General features: G+C 50.2%; 1 protein-coding gene across 1 annotated transcript in view; it reads right to left on the reverse strand.

Annotated features, from left to right (window-relative positions):
* The window catches only part of grm8a (glutamate receptor, metabotropic 8a), a 165,998-nt gene that overhangs the window by 56,525 nt on the left and 89,473 nt on the right, over positions 1 to 20,000 (reverse strand). The window contains exons 3-5 of the mRNA XM_062517482.1: positions 7,897 to 8,032; positions 5,695 to 5,849; positions 4,449 to 4,586 (exon numbers count right to left, since the gene is read on the reverse strand). Of these exons, the coding sequence (XP_062373466.1) occupies positions 4,449 to 4,586; positions 5,695 to 5,849; positions 7,897 to 8,032 (429 nt within the window). The remainder of the gene's footprint in view (positions 1 to 4,448; positions 4,587 to 5,694; positions 5,850 to 7,896; positions 8,033 to 20,000) is intronic.

Below are 20,000 nucleotides of genomic sequence, written 5' to 3' on the forward strand. Positions count from 1 at the left end.
TATTTAGCAGTCAAAATACAGAACATGTATAGCAGGGAGAAATCGTTGGACATTCTTCATTATTTTGTTATTCAGCACCCCTGGTCAAAAAGAGGTTCCCGCGCGCCTGGTTCGTTCGGACCTTTTGGCCACGGTCAACACTGTCCCCATCTCAAGTGCATGAGCGGGGTTTTTCGCAGATTAACTTGATTTGCGCAGCAAATAGAGCATCTCTTTTTCCCTCTACCATCTCCTCACAACTCTCTATTGGCCTTGTCGGCCCGCACTGCTTAAGCTACCCAGTTCAATCCTATTCCCTACGTGAAATCATGGATTGAAAGGACATATCTGCACGGGATCTGAGGAGTAGGGAAATAGAGGCAGGTGTCTATCTATGGATACTGTATGGGCTGTTTTGGACAAATAAGATATATGTGTAAGTAAAATGAAGTCTTAATTATTCTCTGCTGGTACTCTCAATATATTGTTGCGTTAACGTGTGTTTGGAGAGTTAACGGGCGAACTTTGAGTGAGTATTGTGTGCTTGTTTGGAGTTCATCCTTTTACTCTGAGCGTTGTCCGTTGTGGTTAAAATAACCTTGGCTAGCTTACTGTCTTGCAGTGTTGGCGAAATAAAGCCTTAAACATGCGAATCTGCACTCTGTCTCCGCACTCGGTAACTGGTTTAATTGTAGGCTAGACTAGTGCACACAGAATCCTTGTGCGTCGTCGTCCCCCGTACCCTTTATTTATTTAATTATTAATTCATTTATTTATTTATTTATTTATTTTTGAGTCGCCAGATCCACCCATCATCTGCGTTCCGGCACCTCCCACTTTACAAATTAAGCACTGTATCTATCTATCTATCTATCTATCTATTTCGCTCTCCTGCTCCTCTCTCAGTGGTACTGGCCTCCACAGATCTCGCTCATTATTCCTCTATTCTCTCCTCCTTCTACTCTTCCTATCCCTCTATTCTCTCCTCCTCAACCTCCTCCCCCTATTCCTCTATTCTCTCCTTCTCCTCTCACAGTGCCCCAGGAGCAGCTTGGCAGGGCAACCGGACTCATTGCAGTGACCACACAGTCTCACAGTGAGGGTGTTTTTTTCATGTCACTGAATACTAGCATCATTCAGAATCTCTCATCAGCGGGGTGTGAATGTTTTTGCATGTGTGTGTGTGTGTGTGTCTGTGTGTGTGTGTGTGTATGAGTGTGTGTGTGTGTGTGTGTGTATGAGGGTGTGTGCGCATAATCCTAGTAAAACACTGCAAGCATATGCATCCCTAAAGCTCAAAGCGGCACAGAGACACATAAACATTAAGAATATACGGCTCCTGTTGCCCCGAGGATATTCTGGGTCTTAAAGTAGTTCACCACAGTGCCTTTATTTTATTCATTCTCTCTCTCACTGTCACTTTTTTTTTCTTTCTCTCTCTCTCTCTCTCTCTCTCTCTTTCTCTCGTCGCCCTATTCTCTTGTACCCCTCGTTCAAATTATCGCAGAAGAAATGAAATAAAGCCGTCCGCCCCTGGCTGACCGGCCCCGCTGCTCGAGCTTCATGCGAAAGCGGAGCGAGCTCATCTGTGCGCCCTTGGCTGCCTAAATCAGATTTGGGGGCGAACAACTGTGCTGAGAACAGTGCAGTCATACTGCCCCTGGCTCCTTTCATAAGACAGAGCTCTTGTCATAAAAATGAAAAAAAAAAAAAATCGTATTTCATATGTGTGAGTGTGTGTGTGTGTGTGTTTGTGTGTGTCTGGGTGTGTGTTTGGGTGTGTGAGTATGAATATGTGCATGAGTGAGAGAGCCTGTTTATTCATATCTCCAAGAGCTAGTTTTCACAAATTGCACTTTGTCTAACTTCTATTCCAAACCATACATAATAGATAAGATGTAGAAGCCCTTGCCTCTACATAATATCATCCTATCACACTTTGCTTTTACCCACTATCATGAAGTCTGGAGCACACACACACACACACACACACACACACACACACACACACACACACACACACTTACACACAGCTTCACATCCGTACTATCTTCAGCAAAGTTATCTTTCTTTCTCACTGAGGCTATAAGTCATGAAATCTGCAGTGCACCTCAAATCTCCAAAATGCAGAAGTGCCCCCCCCCCCACGGTAACTATGCCTGTGGCACGTATGTCTTCTATACGCTGGCACAAACACGCCACGATGGCCACTCCATGATGGCCACTCCAGCGATAACGTTCCCTCAGGTGACCGACAGGTAGCCCCATAACACACGGCAGCAGTTCTGCCGCTGGCGGAATGGCTGGAGCCAACGTATGAGTGGTAGAGGTCGGCCGTTTGTCCCTGTCGGCTTTTGTTCCTGGAAAACTAACATGGCAGTGAGCTGACTGCCTCGGCAGTCTTTGCTTGACCTGCTCCGTGTTTCCCTCTGGTAAACAGGCCTACGTTTCCTGTCTCGTTTTTCGCGAGCGGCCTCTGCTCCGCTCAGCTGAGTGGACTGTGGTGGACGTAGATAAGATCCCCCTCGCCCCCCCCCCCCCCCCCTCTCTCTCTCGTCCGCACTGTTCCCGCTGTGTGCTGTGTGTCACACACCGCCGGAGAGAAATACACACACACACACACACACACATACACACTCTGACATAACCATAACACTCTCTTTTTCTTTCTCTCTCTCTCTCTCTTTTTTCCTCTCAGCACACATTTTCTCTCATTCGCTCACTCTCTATGTTTTTCTCTCCATCTTTATTCTGGGACGATCCTCTAGATTCTCCGTCTGTGTCTCTCCCTCTCTCCATTTCTCCAATTCTGTGTGCCTCATAGCCTCCCTTGGTTTTGATCTCTCTCACTTACTCTGTCTTCCTTTCTCTCTCTCCCTCTCTCTTTCCCCCTCTCTCTTTTTCACTTTCTCTCTCTTTTTTTCTCTCTTTATCCCCAAATGTCCCTCTCCCCCTCCCCCTCTACCCCCCTTCTCTCTCTCTCCCTTCCTCCCTCTCTCTCTTTATTTCTCTCTCTTTCTCTCTTCCTGTCTCTCTCTCTCTCCCTCTCTCCCTCTCCCCCCCTCTCTCTCTCTCTCTCCCTCTCTCTCCCCCTCTCTCTCTCTCCCCCTCTATCTCTCTCCCTGGCTGTCCTCTCCTCGCCGCAGATCCCCAGCTCCCAAATTAGCTCCCTGACTCACTAGCCGCCTGTTCCCCGGCTGTCTGCCTGTCTGAGGCATGTGCCTCTCTCCGCCCACGAGAGCCCCCCTCCGCGGCCCGGGCCAGCGCCCGAGTCCTGCTCGCGCTCACACGCCGCCTGCCCCAAGGGCCTCGCCACGGTGATGGACAGACCAGGGGGAGAGGAGGAGAGGAGAGAAAGTGAGAGGCTGAGAGGTACCGATAGGATGGAAAATTGAGAGTTAACAAAGGAGAGAGAGAGAGAGAAAGAGTGTGTGAGAGAGACAGAGACAGAGAGAGAGAGAGAGAGAGAGAGAGAGAGAGAGAGAGAGAGAGAGAGAGAGAGAGGGAGAGAGAGGGAAGTATATGTTGAGACAGACTGCTGGCGAGTCTTGAGTCCTTTGTCTATTTCTTCCCCTCATCATTTTCCGTTTTTCAAATCCCTCAGTTGCTCAGTGTCGTTCGCCTGCCTGCTCACTCGCTTGTTCGCTCGCTCACCCTCCCTTCTCGACACGTTTCGGGAGACCTTTAGTTTGCACGCAGTGTGTGTGTGTGTGTGTGTGTGTGTGTGTGTGTGTGTGTGAGACAGCGAGTTTGCACGCGTTGCCGGGGTGCGCTTGGCGAGGTGTGATGAAATCAGACACTGGAAAGAGTCCAAATGTCGTCTGGGCATGGAGTAAGGGCGATGTGCGCGTGTCTGGGCATGGACTGAGGGCGATGCACGCGCGCACGTCTGGGCACGGGCTAAGGGCGATATGTGCCCGCGTCGCCATCCTACACCAAGACCACTCATGCAAGAAAGGCCCTTCACTAACGCCAGACTGCCTGCAAACTGTCACTGGGCGCACACACACACACACACGCACACGCACACACACACAGAACAGCACACACACACACACACACACACACACACACACACACACACAGAACAGCCCTCCTTCTCTCTGCACCTCTTCTGTTCATGTCTTTGATTTTTGTCTGCTATTTTTCTTCACTTTATTTGATGAAAAAGTACAGGAAGTAGCCGGAAGAGAAAGCCGTCTCCACCTCTGTGGCCCCGGCGTCTGTGTTGCGTTGCGTGAGAGCACGGCGGCGTGTCGCCTGAATTATGAATGGCCAAGGCCATCTCCTCCACGGTTCAGCCCAGGTACAATCATCGTCATCTCTCTCTCTCTCTCTCTCTCTCTCTCTCTCTCTCTCTCTCTCTCTCTCTCTCTCTCTCTCTCTCCATCTCTCTCTCCATCTCTCTCTCTCTCTCTCTCTCTCTCTCTCTCTCTCTCTCTCTCTCTACCTCTCTCGTTCCACTCTACCTGTGCACTTCTTGGGGCTTCCGGGTCGCTTGCCGTGCATGCCCAGCTTGCAGTTGAAGTTCTCCTCCCAGAACTCGGCGAACCACACGTTCCTCCTGTTGTTGGACAGCGAGCGGCTCTTGAAGTAGCGATCAAAAGCTGGAGGAGGAGGAAGAAGAGGAGGAGGAGGGAGAGTGGTGGGGGTGGGGGGGGTGGTGAAAGATGCGAAAAAAGAAAGGAAAGAGAGAGAGAGAAGTGAGTGAAAAGCATTGTCCATGACTTCACGCCAGTCCCTCCTACTCACGGCGAGAACAAGCAAGACGGACGAGGGAGAAGAGCAGTTGTCATTTACGCTGTCTATACGCCGAGCTGTCCCTCCCCCTAAGGATACAATTATCTAATGGGTTCTAGCAAAAGCCGTGCTAATTGGGGACACATCGTCGAGATGTACCCCAAGAGAATCGCCTCTGTCACTCCGCGTGCGTGTGTGCACACATGCATGCATGTACGTGTGTGTGCGCGTGTGTGTTAGTGTGTGGGCGTCTTATCATTGTCTGAGCTTGTATACATGTGTGTGTGTGCGTGTCTGACTCATCAGAGGCCTTTTGCTAGCTACAGGCAGCTCTGTGCGCGCTAACGCTACACTAACGCTACACTAACGCTACGCTAATGCTAGAGTATAGCGGCAGTGGCGCTAACCGCTACTCAGCCACCCATAACACGGAGCCCAGTGGGAGTGCGGCAGATAACAGCCCCCTCCCTGATCTGGGCACTAAGCCTGGGTGGAGAGGGCACGGTAACACGGAGAGTGGTGGCACTCTTGGAGAATACCAAATAAGAAAAGCCTATAAAAGACCTCTCTCTATCTCTCTCTCTCTCTCCCTCCCTCTCTCTCTATCTCGTTCTCTCTCTTTTGCACACTCTCTCTCTCTCTTTCTCTCTCTATATATCTCGCTCACTCCTCTGTCACATGCCATACTATAAGAAAATCCCTATAAAAGACCTCTTTAATCTCTTTCTCTCTCTCTCTCTCTCTCTCTCACCCCCCTGGAGTAGAAGGTCTTATCCAGTCGTGCGATAACACCTCAGGAAGCAAATACCCAGGGGAGTGTAGTAGAGGTGACGTTTTCTAACCCCCTTCTGACAACGACCCACCCCAGCCCACACTCCTCCCCCCACCCCACCCCAGCTCGGCCCCCCCCCCCCCCCCCCTCGCCTCCCCCTCCTCTCTCCTTCCCTTCCCAGGGTGCTCTGGTGAGCCTCTTACTTTCCACGGAGGCGCGCTTGGGCAGGATGGTGATGGCGCCCTCGGCCACGAGCTCCTGGCCCTCCACCGGCGAGATCTTGGAGCCCCAGCTGTCAGAGCCCACCCACAGGAAGTGACCCGTGTGGTTCCTGCGCCTGGCGGCGTCCAGGACTCGTCTGTGTGGAAGACAGGACACAGAGTGGTGGAAGAAAGAGAGACAAAAAGAAGGAAAGAAAGAAAGAAAGAAAGAAAGAAAGAAAGAAAGAATGGATAAGAAATTAATTATTCCAATGACTATATTATTATTGAATGACAGATGAATTATTACAACTGTCACAATATCTCTATCCAGTCGATGCATAAAAGAGGTAGCACCGCATGACTAATTTATTAATCATGTAAAATAATAAGCTAATATTCACCACATTTAAATTGTATGAACTTATCAGATCTCGGTGCTTGAGAAGCCTGGAGAGATGAGGAGACGTTTACCTACAGAATTCAATCACAGGCCGCCGCTCTTTGAAAATGCTATTATCACTTGGTAGCATGAACCATTCCTTTTTCAGTACACATCCTCTCTATTTCTCCTCTGGCAAATTGGTCTCTACTTTCCCCAAACTACTCTGCTTCTCTTTTTCCAACTTCTCATCGTGCAGAAGGGAAAAAAGATATATTTTTTATCAACCAGCAAGCCAAATAGCAAAATAAGTAGCCATGCAACCCATATATTTATTGTTGCCATTTATACAGTATACTCCATGGGAAAAGATACCAATATCCTTAGCTGTGTTCTCTGCTTGCCACAAATCCATAGGGTCTGTTAAGGATGTAGGCCATTAGATATTACATTTAATGGTTCCCAGAAATGCCGTCGCGTAAGCACATATTGCTGCATCCCACATCCACCATGGTCACACTTTCAGCTCTCCATTAAGTCCAGCAGAAGATCCCTTGGTGCCTTGGCTGGACCCTTCTCTTCATCTCCCCCTCTCTTTCATTCTCTTTCTCTTTGCCATCCTCCCTCTCTCTCCCTTCATCTCTCTCTCTCTCTCTCTCTCTCTCTCTCTCTCTCTCTCTCTCTCTCTCTGCCATCATCCCTCTCTCTCCCTTCATCTCTCTCTTTCTCTCTCTGCCATCTTCCCTCTCTCTTCCTTCATCTCTCTCTCTCTCTCTATCCCATCCTCCCTCTCTCTCCTTCTATCTTCCTTTCTCTCCTTCTATCTCTCTCTCTCCAGTCCTCCCTCTCTCTCCACCCTCCTCTCTCTCCCTCTCTCTCTCCCTCCATCTCTCTCTCTCTCTCCCTCTCTCCCTGTGCCCTGCTCCCAACCCAGGCGGCACCAAGAGAGCTGATCAGCGCGCTGGTCCTCGGGGGCCGTCTTACGTAACAGGCTCAGCTCAGGCAAAGCTCTGTGGGCCCAATCAGACCTGCGCCGGCGCCGAGCAGGATGGAGAAACGGGAGCATTCCCTCCCTGCAGGCGCAGGAAGCCTTGCTTTACTTCATCCTCCTCTTTTTTCCTCTCTTTCTCTCACCCTCCCCTCTCTCTCTCTCCCTCCCTCCTTCCGACTTTCCGCTCTGTGTCGCTACCATTTGCCTTTTTTTTTGGTGTGGGGGGGAGGCGCTGCATGTTTTGTGTTCATTTACGGGCAAGTGAGGGGGGCCATTATTATTGCTGGAGAGCTGCAATGCTTAAGTAAAGGGAGGACACTGTGTTAGTGGGGAGAGTCATGGGCTTAATGGAGACATAACTACTGTCTCAGTGGCTGCCTCAAATCTTTTTCTCGCTCCCTCTCCCTCTCTCTCTCTCACACACACACACACACTCTCTCCCTCTCTTGCTCTCTCAATCTTCCTCTCATCCTTTCTTCATCCTCAGCCTCCCCTGCCTTAGTCTCTGGATTACCCACTGTCTGCACCCCATAAGTTTCACTTTCACTTTCTTTTATTTTCTGTCACTCCTTTCTCGCTCACTCTTTTTTTTCTTGTTTCCCTGCTTCTCACTCGTTATCCACCTCTATCCTCTCTCCCTGTTTTTCTACTTCCCCTATCCCCCCCCCCCCCCCCCCCCCCCCCACACACACACACACACACACACACACACACCGCCACCTCTCACCTCCTTCTCCCTCCTTTCCCTCTGTTTCCCTCTTTCCCTGTGGATAAACAACTCGGCTGACGGCTCTGACAAAGAGGTCGGAGGTCACATCTGGGAGGGGCTCACCTGATGTCATCCTCGTTTGCAAACATGATGATGGCCCGAGCGTTGGGGGTCTCCATCAGCCGGTCGATGATCTTGAAAAACTCGCCGGATTTCGGCTCGCGGGGGATCTTGAGCGACTGCGCAATGCACACACCACCTAAAACAGAGAGAGAAAGCGAGAGAGAGACAGAGAGAGAGAGAGAGGGAGAGGAAGAGAGAGAGTGAGAACGAGTGCGACCATGACTGCAGACACATGGTGCGTTACCACAAAGAATTAAAAATTAAGTGCTCCTCTCTTATCGCTCGACAGCGAAAACCCCCTTCGGAAGTTAACGCGCACTGCCCGACACAAACAGGATATGACAGGCCATATTGAGAGGGGACAAAGTGCTCATTCATACATTTAACGCCAGCCAGTTATACCTCTTCATCATCCTCGGCGAGCGCCATTATGTCATTAGTGGCTCAAATGGGCGTGAGTGATGGACTCTGCCGTCCCCTCTGCACAATCCCCACAGTTACAGTTCATTTAATGAGCATCTGGGCCCCGTCTTCAGCCCCTGCTCTATTACTGTACTTAATCAGAGCGCCGCTCTCTCTCACTCCCTCTCTCCCTCTCCCGCTCTCGCTCGCCAAAACCCCACGTCCACGTCCTCGTGACAAATAGCAATTATCCCAAATTAATAATGCCCCCTTCAGGAGTCGTCTGCGGGCTGCTGTGACCCGCCCCGTTCGCCTGCCACACACACACACACACACACACACCACTCACTCACCCACACCCCCACAACACACACACACACCCTGCACATGCACACAAACACACACCGCCAGCGCGCGCACACACACACACACACACACACACACTCACCACACACAAACAAACACACAAACACACAAACACACACACACACACACACACACACACACACACACACTCTACACCCCGGCATCGCTTCGTGCTGTGCGGTGCTTCCTGCGCTGTGCCCACCATGCCATTATCCAATCACATTTGTTGGGTACACTAGGGTGTTCCTGGGTGGTGCCGGGGCCATTGATAATCACTGTAGTGTAGTGGAGATGGAGTTGGGTGGAGATGGGGGTGGGTGGAGATGGGGTTGGGTGGAGATGGTGTGGAAGTGAGGTCTGGAGGGGTGGGGACTGTGGTGCTACCTCTTTCAAACAGCCTGTTTAGTAACAAGCCGCAAAAGTCAAGAGACGCTTGAGGAAAATATAGCATGCGGTGTTGCGGGTGTGTCTATCAATCTGCCGTCACGGCAACAGAGAAGAGAAGGCAGCAGAAACTGAAAGCGACATTTGTTTTGTGCTTTTTGAAAACAGATACACCTGGCTGCAGTAAGGGTCTCCCACTCACTGTTGACAAGTTCTGTCTTTGTTCACCACCCCCCCCCCCCCCCCCCTCTCTCTTCCAATACAAGCAAATAAAAAAATCGTCCTTTCATGTCTCAGGAAAAGCAAGACTATCAAAGAAGACAAATTAGCATTCAAGGCTTTGGTGCTTTTCAAAGCAGCGGCGCACTCCCCTCCTTCGTCCTCATGTGTTTCCTCCTCTCTTCCTACTCTTCTTTTGAGGAGGTGGGGGGGGGGAGGGGGGGGGGGGGGGCAACGGCGCCTTTAGTGAAAACAGCACGCGTTTACCTAACAGGGCTGACTGTAAACAATTTCCCGTTGTAATCCTAGCACGTGGGATGTCGCCGGCACAGACATCAGCACTGCAGCATTTCCAGCCAGCTTCTTCTGTGAGCCAGAGAGCCTATCTGTCGCCTCGGAGAGGAGAAGGAAACGGGGGGGGACGGTTTCGGGGAAACAGTGACATCTGGTGGTGGAGGCGCTGCTGCATGTGTTGACGAGTCGACACCTCGTCACTACCTTCCAGCTCAAAAAATACTTTTACATTTCTGAGCCAACCATCAGCAGCCAAAGTTAAGCGAGTTCCTTCTCACCACTTTCAAAACGTGTGATTTGAGTCTCTCTGTGTGTGTGTGAGTGTGTGTATTTGTGTGAGTGCATGTTTGAGTGTTGCGTGCGTGCGTCTGTGCAACTGTGTGTGCGTGCGTGCGTGCGTGCGTGCGTGCGTGCGTGCGTGCGTGCGTGCGTGCGTACGTGCGTGCGTGCGTGCGGTGTTCATGGTGTTCACGCCAGAACATTTCATAAAATTTCACTGGACATCATTGGCGGAGACATGCAATGAGTCAGTGCCATGATTTGTGTGTTTCAAAGAGACGGGACCTCCGGCCGCCACCACTGAATCCAGCTCCCTTTGCGTGTGAATGAAGTGGCCCATTTGACGTGGATGATAATTGAATGGTTCCTAGTGCAACAGCGACAGGAAGTCACACGGTCTCCATTAATCTTTAATGATTTGATTATCTGGGCCTTATGGAACGTGACTCATCTCATCAGATCTGCGCTCGCATGCCCACTCGAACGTATGGAAAGACTGATGAGGAGCACAATTTATTTCTAGGGGAGCAGATATGAAGCAGTTTGCAATTAATTTCTCTCTCTCTCTCTCTCTCTCTCTCTCTCCCCACTCTCTTTTCCTCTCTACTCCAACTGTACAGTGCGAGTTTTCTGTCTAAAATTAAAAAAAAAAATTAAAAAAAAACGCTGCCACTTACTTAAGTGATTCATTGGGAGCAATTGCCGGGTGACTTATTGATTACCTGAATTAGTTCGTTTTTTCTTTGTCTATCTATTTATTTAGAAATGTATATAAGTGTCTTATTTTTTTTCTTCCATCAATCCTTTCAACTTCATTTCATTCACATCCTAACTTATTAACTCAAAAATGATTTATAGTGACCAATTTGAAAGAGTTTGGCTCATTAATTGATAAAATGACTGAATTATAAGGTTAGTCTTGCCTTATTTGCTCATTGTTCAGTTAGCCACTTCATTACTTGTTTAGGAAACCATCAATCCGTTCAACTTGTTGGTGATGGTTGAGGCGCCCTGCTTCACTGCGTGCTTTGGTAAAGAGCTAGACAATAATTTTCTGTGTATTCGCCACATTGTGTACAAGCTCCAGGACAGTGTTTTACGCAAGAAACAAAACCATATAAATACCATATGAACTGCTGAAGAAATTTTGCAAAATCAATGTATAACCTAGAGCTTATAATCGGGAAATTAGGGTAGAACCTTTTAACTGCAGAAACATGCCGATGGCACAATAAGCAAACATTGAGCTTAGGGTTCGGGTTTAGGTTCATACCACTCTTATGTAGAAGCATTACCGAATGTTCCTATTGAGAAAAAGGGTCTATAGACCTTTTCAACCAGAAAAACAAAAACAATGCTTGAATGTCCTATTTTGTTCACAAACTACTCCCACTACATTAAGATAACATACTGCATGGAATGTTAAAATGGAAACCTTTTGGGAACGACTATGACACTGATAATGGGCCACTCTTGAAACTAGTCTATAAATGCAATGTGTTGTTGTTGCTGTTGCTGTTGAAGGCTCTTCAGCCAGTGGTTCCATGGTGTGTAGACCAGTCACTGAGAGCCCACTGGAGCCCCATCATCATCCCCCGTGGCTCTGGGGAAAGCCTGATAGGATCTGTGAAGGGGCGGAGGGGGACAGAGCCGCTCTGTGGAGCTTGCTGTAAAAACACTCCAATCAAACTCATGTTTAATGCAATTTCTCCTGTTTTATTTTTTTTTCTCTCTCTCTTTCTCTTTCTCTATCTCTCTCTCTCTCTTTCTCTGTCTCTCTCTCTTTCTCTTCTCTCTCTCCGGTGCTTCATTCCACAGGCATAGATGCATGATTAAGCAGCAGCACTGTTTCAGCGCTGTGCTGCGAAGGCACAGGTCTTGAAAAAGCTGCACCATTATTGCAGCAGGTTATTATATCCATCCATTATGCTGCAGAAACCCCTACCCTCCCCTCCTTACCCCGATTTCTCAGCACATTCTGTGTGTGTGTGTGTGTGTGTGTGTGTGTGTGTGTGTGTGTGTGTGTCTGCATTTGTGTGTGTGTGTGTGTGTGTCTGCATTTGTGTGTGTGTGTGTGTGTGTGTGTGTGTGTGTGTGTGTGTGTCTATGTGTGTGTGTGTGTGTATGTGTGTGTAGGCAGGGGGTGATTATGAGGTCCAACAAAAAGAAGCGATCAAAACACAAAGGTAGAGAGCCAGCTGTGGGTTTTGTGTGTGTGTGTGCTTTTTTTATTCCCCAGTTCACCCTACTCGTCCTCATCCACCCGCCATCTAAAGCAACGTCATTGCGACAACCCCCAGTGGCAGGAAAGGAGGCCATTTTTCAACAGGTCCCTGCAGTTAGCGTGCATTAGGCTTCCCCTGTGAATGCAGCGAAATTGTCAGTGAGAGCCAGCGAAAAGTGGCAGAATGCATACAAAGAGGGGGAGCAATTGAAAGAGAATGAGTGAATGGAGGAGAGGACAGAGAGGGGGAAAGAGAGAGAGAGAGAGAGAGAGAGAGAGAGAGAGAGAGAGAGAGAGAGAGAGAGAGAGATGCACAGCAATCGATTTGAAGCCTTTTTCTGCGGTACCCTGTGCAGCGGCCTCAAGGTTTACTGCCTCTCGGCGAAAACAACACCTCCGCATGCGACCGCTTCCCGTTTGCCACGAGCGCTTTCAGACTGGCACACAGTTGCGAACGCGAGTTCCTTTTTTTCCACCCCTCGCGCCACGACACCCGTCGACACCCAACGAGCCCCGGCCAGAGTGTTTATTCAACATGCCACCGCGCAATCGCCCACGCACAATACGCGCGGGCGCGCGGTGACAAAGCGCACTAGCGTAGCCACATGCTAAAGCGTGTGTACAATGAGGAAGCGTGAAATCCCGCTCGTGTCCTCCTACACACACAGCCCAACGGAAACCCTTTTCCCAGGCAAACAGTCCCTGGCACGCTCTCTACAGACGTTGGAGACAAACAGGCAGTGGCAGCATTCCAAAGCAGGGATTACTTCAAGCTCTGGATCCTACAGCCTAAAGTTTGCCATACGAAATCTCAATTTCAAAATGAATTCTTAATCCGAGGACTGGTTTAAGCTCGTGCCAACGAGATCCACCTGATCCACTGGTACAACATATAGTCTTTTTGTCAACATTTTAGTGTTACAAAGTGATGCCTTGTGTATATCAAACCTATTAACTGGCTTTCATTATAATCTTACATAAAGTATGGCTCTCCAGAAAAAAAACCCTCACCGAACAACATTGCAAGCGCTGCGTAAAACGACTCATGAGTGTATATCTAGGCGGAAAAGGGAGATAAAAGTTCACTTCTCCGCTACAATTTGCGCAATAATGAGGACTGTGAAGCTGGGGCCCTTTGAAGTGGTGGCTAGTTTACGCCTTGAACCACAGCGCACATCACCGCCGCCGCCGCGCCGAGGAGCGCTCTTTCATCACCAACCCACCAGGAGGAGGATAATTGGTGCGGAGCGGCCGATTTTTCACCTTGTGCGAACGAGTGCGACGGCACACAAACGCAAACAGCACTCGGGAGACGCTCTCGAGTTAGAGACTCTTGAGATCAGAACATCGACCGTGAAAGGTGCGCGGCCAAGTTTTTTTGGGGGGAGAGGGGGAAGAGGGGGGGGGGGGTCTGCGGTCAGCAGTCAGCTGAGAGACCAGGGCTGGCATGAGCCCAAGACCCAAGGTGCCAGCGGATCGAGTCAAGGGCTGACCGACCTCCGATCTGTGCACGATGTCATCAATAGTCCCTCTGATCTTTTGCCACATCTTGGAGGCCAATAGATGCGACCCGGCTATCGGGAAATGGGGGGTGGGGTGGGGGGGGGGGTGGTGGTGGAGGGTAACGTAGAAAGAGGGCTGGGAGGCATCTGAAATCAGGTCACGACAGCCACAGCTGAAGGTCACGCAGACTACATCACCACTGCGGCGTCCCGTGCGCTTTTTTCTTCCAGTTGATAGATTTATCCTCCAGAGAATCTTTGGAGGATATCATTTCTTTCTTTTTTTTCCTCCCCTGCGCTCCCCCCACACACCACACACACACACCCCACTTTTCCCCGACTCTCTACAGCTCTACGCAGTCTGGAGATTTGGACAAATTCCCTCTCACCTCTCCAATCTCACCAGAAGCCATCATAAACCAGCTCCCTCGCACGGAGGCATCGCATTTCCTGTACAAATGTAAATCGAACCTCGCCAGCGAGGCACCGCGGCCTTAACGCCATGGGTACTGTAGGTGGAATGAAATCATGTTTGGATCTCTCCCTCACTCTCCTTCTCTCTCTCTCTCCCTCCCCTCCTCTATCCCACTCTCTCTCCCTCCTCTCTCTCTCTCTCTCTCTCTCTCTCTCTCTCTCTCTCTCCCTCCCCCCTTTATCCCACTCTCTCTCCCTCCTCTCCCTCCTCTCTCTCTCTCTCTCTCTCTCTACCTCTCTCTCTCTCTCTCCCTCCTCTCTCTCTCTCTACCTCTCTCTCTCTCTCTAGCTCTCTCTCTCTGTCTCTCCCTCTTTCTTTCAGAGGCAGCGTTAAGGGAGCCCTGCAGGGTCAGTAGGGAACAAAGGTAATCACCGGCGAGCGACGGAAATGACAGTGTTTGAACAATGCAGCCTGCGAGCGGGGGTATCATTAGTGTTTGTGTCGGCAGGCGCCCGGGACAAAAAAAACGCAGGAAGTCAGGTGTGAGAGGGAGGCGTGGGTAGGGGAAAGAGAAAGAGAGAGAGAGCGCACGAGTGCACGAGCGAGCGAGCGAGCGGTAGCGAACGGTGTAGCGGCACGAGCGGCAGAGAGAGAAGCATTAAGTCGGGAAATCTTCTCATTACCCTCCTCTTGTTCAGGGCTGGGGGAGAGATTAGGGCAGCTCAACATCTGAAAGGGCAGCCATCTTAAAGGGGGCGGGGGGAAGGTCTCCGGGAGATGAGAGAGAGGGGTCGGATCAGGTGTGTCGGGGAGGTGGACGAGTCCATGACACGGAGCGTGTTTCCGAGGGAGGTGAGCAGGAATCAGACGAGGCGGTCCAACCTACGGGATCTTGGGCTGATGCGGGATTCGGGAAGGACGCAGAACGTCCCTGGACGTCCCCCCTAAACTCCCGGGCCCACCCCACCTTCCTCTTCCTCCGCAGAGCACGTCCCCCTTCCCCGACGACGCCGCCATTCCACTGATGCAGCGAGAACAGATCTGGCACATGCACGGAACCATCCGGAGGCCGAGACGAGATGGAATGCTGCTGCACACGTGACGAAACACAATAACCATCTCACGCAGCACATTCCCAGTACGCCTCCAAAACATAATTCATCTCCATTAAAAAAACGCCTTCTGAAGAATCCCCATATCGCCGCGGAGATGCCTAACTCGCACATATGGAAAATGCCGCCCGCCACGTGAGCTGGATAATATCAGCATACAGTAGTCGCTCCGTGGCCCGCCCAACGCGACGGCAGTCGAGGATTCGCCCATCAAATTATTACAGATGGTGCAATTACTCTCCCCGAGCCCTCGTGTGGGTGGGTGGGTGAGTGGGGGTTTACCCCTGTCTACCGTGACTGATGCAAAGCACTTAACATGCATAGTTAACGCCGATGAGCCGTTCGCATATGTTCGCGTATGCCACGGAAAAACCCACTCCAGCTCTGTTTTTTCCGTTTTTTTTTTTTTAAATCGCCTTTGTGACCAAGTGAGTTCTGTCTTGGCACAACATAAGATGATGTCAATTTGAGGGACGGGGGGTGGGGGGGGCTGAAGGACGGGAGAGGCACCACTTACTTAGGTATGGGGATCAGGTAATTCCCCTCTGCCCTGTGTCCAATGAGGGAGGAGGAGGAGGAGGAGGAGGAGGAAGAGGCGACTAAGCATGCGGTGCTCTGCGGAGCCTCTGAACAAGGTCGGCGGCGAGCCGGTCACGTCACGGCGAGCCACATGCCGAGTGGAACTGCCTCGTCAGCGCTCTTTCACCCCCGCCACCCCCCCCACACCCCCCTCCCCCGGTTCAAGTGAAAGGCGACCGGGCACCTGTTTCCCTGGCGCGGCGAAGGTGGATGCGACCGGCTGCGCTCGGGGGCCGCGGTGTCACTACAAAACACAGTGCTGGCAGGGAGCCCGCGGGAGCTGGAGATATGGAGCACACGTGAGACAGATGGAGTGGTCAGGGTCAGATTTACTCCAAACTGTCTGGTACGCTCACACACACACACACAGACACACACAGACACACACACACACACATACACTACACACTACACACACACACACACACACACACTACACACTACACACACACACACACACACTACACACTACACACACAAAAACGCACACAGACACACACACACACACACACACACACACACACACACACTACACACACACACAAAAACGCACACGGACACACACACACAAACACACTACACACACACACTCAATACACACACACAAGTCCATTGGCTACAACACGAATAAGTGCAATAGGCATACATTCACTCATGTCAGCACACATGCGAGCGCCATAATGCCAGTCATGAAGACACAGCTGTATACAGTCACATCCAGTGACATACATAGACAAACACTCGTTCACTCCCACGCACACACTGATTTTCAGAGTCGAGGGCCAAGTGGGCCAAGCACCAACCCCCTACTGGGAATCTGGGATCTGCAGGGAGACAATCAGTTGCTCTCTCTCTCTCTCTCTCCATCTCTCTCCCTTTCTCTCCCTCCCTCTCTCTCTCCATCTCTTTCCCTTCCCCTCTCTCTCCCTTTCTCTCCCTCCCCCTCTCTAGCTCTCTCTTCCCTCTCTCTCTCTCTCTCTCTCTCTCCTTCCCTCCCTCCCTCCCTCTCTCTCTCTCTCTTCAGCAGTGCTATTATCCTGTTGGGGCCACCACATCACAAAGCCTCTCTCCTGATGGCTGTGACACGGGTGCCCAGGGGGGACGTCCTTCTCTTGGCGCGCCACTGACCGCGGCAATAGGCCGGGGCCACAGGTCGCGACCCGAGAGGTCGTTAAAACATATGCTCTAAATCTACCCGGCCCTGCTTCCTCTCTCGTCTATACCCTTTTTTTCAGTGGCACTCGAAGCCTGGAGGGGCCTTTTTCCACCCATGCTTGTGTGGCTTGGAGACGGACGGACCATTACACAAATTGGAGAGACTGGAGTATAGGAGCGAGCCTGCGCGGTTCGGCGGCGCACCTTTAAAAGTGCTCCGATACGGTGCGTCGATCAGATCAATGCATGGGGCGACGGCATGAGTGTTTCCATGGTATCCACTCACGACTAGCTCCCAGTGTGCTTTGGGAGATGAGGGAGGGGGGGTGGGGAGGGTGTGTGTGTGTGGGGGGGCGGGGGAGGGGGGGGGGGGTACTATTGTGTGACAGTGCTGCACTGTGGTTTTCTTCATTGTTTGGGCTTTTCTTTTTTGCAGAATCAGGCGGTGGACGCTTTTTCTTTCAGTTTTTTTTGCAGTCTCTCTCTCTCTTTCTATTCTATTCTCGCTCCGTCCTTCTCTGTGGTGTCTGTGCTTGACCTGTTTTTCTCCACAGAAATGTGATGTCCGGCTGTTCTAACACCCATCTCTGATCCTTCCTCTCCCCACTTGCCCCCCCCCCCCTCCGCTCTCTACCTCTCTCTCCTTTTCTCACTCTCTCACTCCTTTTCTCTCTCTCTGTCACTCTCGCTCTCCCTTTCACATTTTTCGAAAACTCTCTACTCTCTGATCCTTTATTCCAGTCCTTGCCGTCTCCGTTGGCGCAGTCTATCCCGAGGAGATTCGGGCTCAGAGTCTCTTTTCTCCTTCCACGGACCCTTGTGTTTTTCCTCCGCATGATGAGAACTTGTCTTTTTCAGCGGGTGATGAGGACAGTCTCACTGCCACTTGCAGCCAATTTGTTTTTCACTTTTCACACACACCAGCACTTTCCCCCGCGAGTGATTTTCATACCCGTGAAACGCTGAGCTGTTCAGGCGGACGACAGGCTTGTCCTTAATTGGCTCATGGAAGCATTGTATGAGAATTTCAGGATTTTCCTTTTAGGATTTTTCTGTCAGACAAACACAAATCACAAGTGATCTAGCCTATTACGAAATATAAAATTGCTCTGATTTCTTTCCTTAAAAATGTCTAAATGATCATGTTGACAGTAACAGCTTCTAGCTGTTAGTTGGAAGCTTTTTTTTAGTGAAAGGAAAATAAAGTTATTAACTTAAATAGCTTAGACTTCTGCTTCACCCTCAACCATTCCAGTAGACTAGTGCACTCTAGCAAGGTATGAGCTATATTTTTTCTAAATTGATTTCTTTGACACCCCTGATCCCAAGTGACAGATAAAAGCACTAGAAATGTTGTCTCATTCTTCTAGCTCTAACAGGTTAATTCCCCTGTTCACACAGGTCATACATTTTAATTGACTGATTTTTTTGTTGAGGAAAAAACAATTTTTTTCAATGGCTTTTGAAGGGGGGCACCACTGGAAACATGAAGTGTGTTTCACACAAAGCTAGTTTTGTCAGTTATGTAAATCATGCAATACTACTTACAGTATGGCAACAACTCTCACGAGCACACAACAGCCCATTAAGCGATGAGGCCAAGTGATATCAACAAGTATAATCTTCATAGATAAAACATAAATATATAAAAAGCTTGTTAAATTTCAAAAAAAGAACATAAAATGGCCTCAGCATCCATTTGAAGAGGATAGATTGAGGAGCACAATGTCTGTGGGTACCTTTCCGAATGAAGGAGGATGTTCGTTAGGACAGAAACATCGAGGACATGCAATCTATCATGTATTACTATGTAATGAATATGTAATAACACTCCATCCTTACAAGAAGATTGTAGAAGCACTTCCAATCTCTGCAGCAGCTGTTGCCTACCTTATCCCTCCCTCTTGGGCGGAATCCTCTAGAATCCTGGCTTTCCAGTCACACCTCGGAGAGATGTAACTAATCCACCCAGCTCGCTTAGCCAGATGCTACTCATTAGCCACAAGCTACTTGTCAATGGAAAAAAAATGCTAAGCCATAAAACACACACTGATTGCCTGTTGGTCTCCTTGGATGGAGTCACACCGTGTTTACTCGTTGAGGTCTGAACAAATAGCTCTCTTTTGCCCACCACCACCACCCAGCACCACCCACCCGCCGTGCTCTGTTTAGAAACTGCATTTGGACACACTTGCACGTCACAGCCAAACTGTCCAAAGGTGACCGCAACACCCCCCATTCCCCCTCCATCCAACCAACCCCCCACCCCCCCATTCCCCCGCCGCACACAGATATTGGCATTTGCTTTAGTTTAATAAGGTCAGACGTCAAGAGTGTCAGTGGATTGGTCGCTGCCGCTGACAATCCCCCGCCGTCCTCCCCTCCTGTCTCAGTCACATCCTCCAAATGCTTTCCTGGCACCGTCTGCTTCTGAGCCCCAACACAGACCGTGCGGTGCGGTGCGGTGCAGAGCGGTGCGGAGCGGTGCGGTGCGTTGAGGTGCGGTGCGCCCCGCCTGAGTCACGCCTGGAGGCAGATGCAGTAAAATCCCTCCGACAGGATTTGCGGAGTGAAAGGTGAATATCTCCCCGAGATTGCTTTTTCTTTTTCTTTTGTCTTTTTTCTCTCTCGGTGTGTGTGTGTGTGTGTATGTGTGCTGGATCAGAATGAGGTGTATCGAGTGCCCAGCTCTGCAGGATGCTTGTTGGAATTGACCGTTTTTTTTTATTTTTGGACTGAGGTAGTTTTGAGAAATATACAATGGTTTGTGTGTGTGTGTGTGTTTGCCTTAGTGTGTATAGAGCAAACAACAAATGTATCCATGATAAACACTCATTCTCTCTCTCTCTCTCATATACACACACAAGCAGGCATGGGATGTTGAAGTTGGGCAATTGGACAAACTGACCTATGAGCATGAACACACACACACACACACACACACACACACACACACACACACACACACACAGACAGACACGCGCACGCACACACAATCCTACATGTTATCCCAGGAGATTTCTTTTCCTATCGGCTATGAGGTGCGACTTTGTCTGGGGCCTGACCTTTGATCTAGAGGTCACGCTGAGTGTGTCGGACTGAGCCTCTCCCGTGAGAAACATCGTGTGGTGGAGGTGAATCAGACAAGCACATGAAAGCCAACTACACCCCCA

The sequence above is a fragment of the Sardina pilchardus genome, chromosome 17, assembly GCF_963854185.1.
Source record: "Sardina pilchardus chromosome 17, fSarPil1.1, whole genome shotgun sequence".
NCBI classification, from domain to species: domain Eukaryota; kingdom Metazoa; phylum Chordata; class Actinopteri; order Clupeiformes; family Clupeidae; genus Sardina; species Sardina pilchardus.